The sequence below is a fragment of the Monodon monoceros genome, unplaced genomic scaffold (assembly GCF_005190385.1).
Source record: "Monodon monoceros isolate NGI ecotype Baffin Bay Population unplaced genomic scaffold, NGI_Narwhal_1 Super_Scaffold_18, whole genome shotgun sequence".
NCBI classification, from domain to species: Eukaryota; Metazoa; Chordata; class Mammalia; order Artiodactyla; family Monodontidae; genus Monodon; species Monodon monoceros.
Window position 1 is genome coordinate 26,473,055 of NW_021703774.1, and position 7,042 is coordinate 26,480,096.

Here is a 7,042-nt window from a genome sequence, read left to right on the forward strand (position 1 = left end):
TAGTCAGGTCCTTTGTATCCCAACACTGACAAGTCATTGGGTATGGGCTGCTCCAGGGAGACAGCTGGGGAGATTCTGAACTGTGAGTTCTCAGCAGGCAGTGCTCCCATAGCTGGGGAATGAGTGTCTGAATCCTAAAGAGGGAAATCTGGACAGTGTACCATAGCATCCACCATACTGTCTCTCGTCAAAGAAACTGTTCTTGTTTTAGCATCCTTTCGGTTTCTATTAGGGAATACAGAGAAACTGGTTAGGTGAGATAATGAAGAAAATTTCCAGCAAAGCCTGTGTATACATTCACAAAAACAGTAGATTTCCCAGGTGAGGGCAAATATGCAAACCTTTTCTGTGAGATTGCTGCCATTATACAGATCCACAATCCCTAATCCATAGTGTGGAAATCTAAAAAGCTCTAAAAATTGAAAGTTGTGAATTTGGCACCAAAACTATTTGATGGCAAAACCTGACTTGAACTGATGTTATTAGAACTAACGATCTACCCACTTAGAGTGAATAATCCTGTTGCTGCAGAAATATGTTTGATTATAAAATTCTAGATGGTGCACTGTTTTACCTCTCTAAATTCTGAAAAATTCTAAATTCCAAAACGTATCTGGCTCTAAGTATAAGAGATTGTGAACCTATGATATATCAAAAAGTTGTTTGACAATAGGCAGTGTACACCATGGACAAATATACTTATTCCTTTAACTTTCAGCAAACCAAGAAGTCTTAAATAAAGTTGAAGTTCAATATAAGACTCTCCCAGGATGGAACACAGACATATCAAATGCAAGGGCTTTTAAAGAACTACCTATTAATGCACAAAATTATGTTCGATTTATTGAAGATGAGCTTCAAATTCCAGGTAAATATAAATATTTTATGAAGAACTATCTTTTTCTACTTTTGACTTAACTGTCTACTTTTGAAATAGGATAAAAAACAGATTATTACTTTATAGAGTGCTCACGATTTGCACAAATGCCCAGGAAAATATAAAATAATTTTATTCCCTAGAGTAAATATAATCATCTTTCTCTAATCCTTCATGTGCCTGAAGATAAGAGATTACCTCTCGCCCTTTTTGACCCTGCTTTTAATTCTCTGTCAGTCTGTTTTTTACCCTCTGACACTGATTCTTATTCCTTTCTCCCTCTTAATAACAAATCCTTTTTGTCTTTACCACCACCAGAAATGGTTTTTGGTATTTTTCATTTCGGGTTAAGCCACCCTTGAGAGTTGGGGGAGTTTCTTGACCAGATATTAGGAAATAATAGGTACATAAAATAGGAAATCCAATTTTAAAAAATATAAGAATAAAACTCTTTATTAAAAAACAAATGTAAGCTGGCCAAGGAGTTAGGCATAACCAAGTTATGGCTATGACTCATTATGTGAAATCTTTCTTTTAAAACATTGCTTTTTTCCTTTTTCCTTTTTTTTTTTTTGCACTGTTAGAGATTTCAGAGACAAAAAGTGAAGTGAGTGGGAAGTATCCTCTGTATAAAATCTGTTATGCACTTAATCTGATTTTGTATTGTTCGTTATATTTGTGGTTCATCTCCAAACATGAATCTTGTTTTTCCTTATTGCTAGCTGTCTTTCCCAGCTTGAGATCAAATCTTGTAAGCATGTTTGCTCACTGCACTTAGTCAACATCTTTTGAAATATAAACAACAATGAATTTAACAATGACATCTGTAAAATGCCATAAAGGTTTACCCATGTGGTGCAGACAATTAGAGATTCCCCTAGACTGGTACAGTAGCCAAGTTCTCAGGCTGTGCAAGTGAAAACAGTATTCTTTTCCAGATATTTCTACTTTTTGTGAGTTATGAAAGTTAGAGTGGTACTTCAGTGGCCTCTTAGTATCATCCATTTATCAAAGATGCTTATCTTTTCTAGTTAATTAGGAACTTGATGAAAGGTTCTTTAATCAAGTTAGGTCTCTGATTAAAGAACCTTTAGGTTCTTTAGGTCTCTGCTGGTTTGGGCCAGTATTTTACTATACTAATCATTAGAAATTGAATAGTTGTAAATATTGTGCAATGAAAACAGGAAATGGTAAGGCAGACTGCCCTGTGCTGAATGTTGACTGCACATTCCGTTTAGAAATTGGCATAATCTGCTAATAGAGAAAAAAAGATAGCAAAAGACACAGTGGGGAAAAGTGAATGGTGACATTGAGAAAAGTGTGGGATCTTTTAATCTCAAAGATTGAACATTGTAAATGAATTAATACTATTCTTATACCATTTTTTTTTCCTCTCCCAGTTAAATGGATTGGTGTAGGTAAATCCAGAGAGTCTATGATTCAACTCTTTTAAGGATTTCCAGTGATGCAAGAAACACTCCTTGAGAGGAGGGGAAAGGACTTTGTTAAATATTTCATTTATGATCTACAAATTTCAAGAATAAAGACACTGAAGTGAGTTTTAAGCCCTACAGCTGTTTCCAGTCTTGTAAGATGGATGGCTGGTGTGGAGATGCACTTCGGCATTTTCCAGCGTCAGCTTCCTCAGCTGGCATAATTGCCGAATCATTTGTTGCTTCTGCTGCTCATGTTGCCACATTTTCTTTTAATGTTTAGTAATACTATGATCAATGTTGTTTGAAATCTAACAGAATTGCTTTCAATGTAGTTTTTCTTCATTATTGTTATTGTGTGTTCATAGGTTTTACCTCTATTGAATGGTAAGAACAATTAATGCAGTTTTGCACAAATATTTTTACATTCTGATCATTCAGTTCTGTCATTGTAATCTTCGTTGTTCAAAAAAAATAAGAGAGGAGTCCTGTAAACGTTTGTAATGCTATCAATTCTGTTTAAATTGTGAACTGTTTATTTTCTGCTGAGACCATTGCAAATTTGAGCTTTGGTGGTGGGAGGGGGTTATATTCATGGGTCCTTTAATTTGTACAGAACACAAAACTTATTTCTCTCTGTAAATTATTTAACGCATTGAACATTTAGTTAAATGTTCAAAGAGACAAAGTGTTCCCTAAAACAGCAATTGTAATGTTAAAAAAAAATTAGTCATTAAAAGATCTGTTGTGATATTTGGTGGATATTTTTCTTTAATTTCAGAGAATTCTGAAATGTATAGCTTTCTTTTTTTATCTTACCATTATTTATAAGTCAAGTGGATTGTATTTCAGCATCGTGCCTGCCAATATGCCTACAGAGTCATCTATGAGTGTCCAAATGAACCCAAATTGTTGGTCATAATGTTGATCATGCCTTTATTTCTTCTTGAAAAAAAAAAAAGGAGGTGTTATTTTGACCATTTGGCTTAACATATTGTGTTGTAGATTATCCTTCAATGAACTATTTTAAATGTTTAAATTAGGTGCCACTTAAATTTATTTTATTATACCATCAATAGCTGATTAAAAAGAACCAACTATTTCTAGTATGTTTTGTGTATTGTATTTTTGTTCTGATAAGAGAAGTAATAGTAATACGACTAGTATATGTAAGAAAGAGTTTTATCTTTATAGTCTGTGGGGGTAAGGTGAGGAGAGATCAAAAACAGAATCTTTGAAAGGATCTAAATGTCTTTTATCTTCACTAGATATATTTTTATTAATAATTAGTTTTTAAAGTCCATTATCTTGGCTATAAGCATTGCATTATTGACACACATTTTTAGTAATGGTTCAGAAGCAAACGTAAAGAACCCCCTCTTCAAGTCAGGAGTGGTCTTATTTTTGTACCAAAAGAGTGTAACCTTCCTATTGATGTTGATACACATTTACATATTTTTGACATTTTGAGTGATTCTCCTGTTTCTCTTTAAAAGTGAGCTGTTTGCTGATTAAACTGGTTGAGAGGATCTGTTCTTCAGATACAGTTCAGTCTTTAAAATCATAGACAACTGTATTAAAATAATCTTTGTTGAGCAAGTATGTATGCCAGGTATTAGGTATGTGGGTGACAAGTACACAGTCTTTCTAAAGTTTATTGTAGTTAGGACAGCATGCTGAACACACATATGCCAGGATGGAAAAGAACCAGAGTGCTGTGAAGGAGAGCCTAACCTAAATTTGGAAAAGGTCAGATAAGGCCTTCAGTAGAAATAGCATTGAAACAGTCCAAAAGGATAAGTGGCCGAAGTACAAAGTAGTCCATATGCAAAGACCCAGAGGCTGGAAATAATTTGGAAAGTTTGAGCAACTGAACAGAATAAGTGAGGGGCTGGTGAGGCTGCTGAGGCTAATGAGGTTGGCAAGAAAAACTGGGAGGAAGGTGATGCCAAACAACCAAACCATGTTTTGTATGAAAGAAGAGGACTATAGGCCAAAATGTATACATATGCTTCAGGAGGCATAATGAGAGCATGGAACAACCACTGAAAACAAAACTCTGAATCGTGAAACTTCGTAGAAGGGAAATGAATGACAGAACAAGATATTTCAGTGGGGAGAGGACCTATTTAGTATATATGTTTTATATGTTAATTGATTAATATAGTTGAATGAAGATGTCAGTCCTTCACAAATGAGTATATGAATTTAATGCCATTCCAGTCAGAATTGCCATGGTGTTCTTTGTAACTGGACAAAATTATACTGAAGCTTAGGTGAAAAAACGAATGTGCAAGAATTCCTAAGATATTTTTGAGAAAGGAATGTGTTGAGAGAGGAGGTTTTTACTCACCGGATATTAAAACAGTATAAAGCTACTATAATCAGAGTATGTGATATTGTCATGGGAAAGAACAGATACGTAAGGGAAGTGGACTAGGCATTTCAGAAATAGATGCAACGTATATGGGAACCTAATATAGGCATTTCGTTTCACTGGGAAAAGAATACATTAAAAAGAGTGATAGCAAAACAATCTCAACATAAAATAGAAATTTATAATAGAATAAAAATCTAAATTATAAAAGTTTTAAGTAATAAAATAATATAGGAAAATATATAATCTTAGAGCCTTCTAAAGAAAAACAAGCAACTTGTTTTTGTTTGAAACAGATCTGACCAAATTAAAAGCTTTAAAAATACTATGAACAAAATTTTAAAAGAAAAACCAAAAAACTGAAAAAACAAAAGTAAAACTTGGGAAAAAAATATTTCAACACATATCCCTAAAACACAAAGAGCTGCCTCAAATAAGAACATGACAACTAATAGAAAGATAAGCAAAGCTTTCATTTGGGAGGCTTCTGGTCTTAAGCTCTGTGAAAATGTGTCTTTGATAATTCCCTCTACTCTTAATTTTTTGTTGTTGTTGTTCTGTCTCTAGAATGCTTACTAGTTAGATGATGGACCTGATTTGTTACTCTATGTCTTTTTTTTTTTAAGTCATTTTATTTGCTTTTCGATTCTCTATAGAATATTTCAGAATTTTTTCTAAATCCTGTCAAATTTTTAATTTTTAGCAATCATTCTTAATTTCCAAGAGCTTTGGAAAGATTGCTTTTTCATGTTTATGGATTTAATTATTTTGACCCATCTCTTGTCAAATGATAAAGCAATTTTTTTTAGCGTGTTTTAGGTTCTTTTCTGTTCCCTGAATTCCCTTTCCTCTGGGATAATTTCTTCTGTTTTGTTTATTTTGGTCTTTGTCTTTCATGTTGTAGTATTTTTTCAACTCTCTGGTGATCCTTGGTTGGCTGTTCACAACTAAGAGTAAGACAGTGGAGATATATGTTTATACACATGTGTAAATATATATATATATATATATATATATATATGTAACTCTGTGTTCTTGGGGGGAGTTTATTAACTGGTAGACTTCACTTTGGGGTGTTGAGTAAAGAACCAACTACTATGCCGGGGGGTCCCTAGGGAACAGAATGTAGGATTCTTTCCTTTGGGATCATTTCATTTCTTAGAGAAGAACCTCTAGCATTTTGCCCAGGGAGTTGATGCCTAGTTGTCAGGCATTCTTCTTGTCAGGATAGGGATGTTGACTCCTGTATCTAGACTTTCAACTAATCTTTCTTTTTACCATCCCCACATCTCACTACAGCGCTGTGTCATATCTGGGGTTCTGCATCCAAATTGCCTTCCAGGTCTGTGATGCCAGTAATCTTCCTCCTTAGCTACATCCTCAGATGCTGCTGCTGCTTTTTTTTTTTCCAACAGTGATGCAGTTATTGGGCGGAGGCAATTATATTCTTACCTGGTCCCACATAAAACCACTGGACTAAAGGTGAAATGGTTTGCCAACACCAGCAACAAGACTTGTAGTGGGGCATTAAGAACAGGTGACAAGTCTTCTTAAGGCTGATCTTGATTCCCTGCCCTAGGCTGACCAACTTAATCTGAAAAGAATTTGCGACATGTAAATATTTTAGGATTGTAGCCATCTGGATATATATAGTTCTGTTACCATTATTTCAGTCTAAAAGAGCCACTTAAGAATGCCAAATGTTATTTTGTTCAAATGCCATGGTTACTTTAGTTTAAAAGCCTTTCTTTCAAAGCCACCTCTCTTCACAACAGTAATGCTCTGGCAGTGAATTAAGTGGTCTAGGATTCGATGAAGCTGTGGCTAATTTCTGGTCCCCATCTGGAATGTAAAACAAATTAATGATTTATTTTAAGACTACTTAATTTTAACACACTGTCCTTTCAACAACAATTGTGTGCAATAACAAAATAATTTACAGGATTTAAGACAAAGGAATGTATTTAAAAGGTGTGGAAAAAAAGGATTTAGAAGGTTATTTCTGTGGTTCAATCTCTGATTAAGAAGCATATTATTGGATTATTCCAAAGTGTAAATAAAATGAAATATATAAATTTGCATGCTTACATTCTAATTCTAGACAACCCCCTCAACCCTTTAAGCCCTACATTATAAACAGGCCACTTTGTATCATCTTTGTGTCAAACTGCAGTTGTTACGTCCCTAAATTCATACCCAATGGAGTTCCCTCATGTCTTGTAACCCCTTGTCTACAGTCACCAACAGTTCTGCTTTTTGGAGGTTTCTTAATGTTATGTACAGGCACAATGCTAAATTATACGGGTATCTCAATTCTATTAGGTAGATACTATTTTTATCCTTTTTGCACATGAG

The 7,042-nt window shown here is 34.3% G+C and overlaps 1 protein-coding gene across 1 annotated transcript in view; it reads left to right on the plus strand.

Moving 5' to 3' along the window:
- Positions 1–3,419, plus strand: part of ADSS (adenylosuccinate synthase) — a 40,013-nt gene extending 36,594 nt beyond the window's left edge. Inside the window, exons 12-13 of the mRNA XM_029229829.1 lie at positions 719–868; positions 2,278–3,419. Of these exons, the coding sequence (XP_029085662.1) occupies positions 719–868; positions 2,278–2,330 (203 nt within the window). The 3' untranslated portion in view covers positions 2,331–3,419. The remainder of the gene's footprint in view (positions 1–718; positions 869–2,277) is intronic.
- The last annotated feature ends 3,623 nt before the right edge of the window (positions 3,420–7,042 follow it).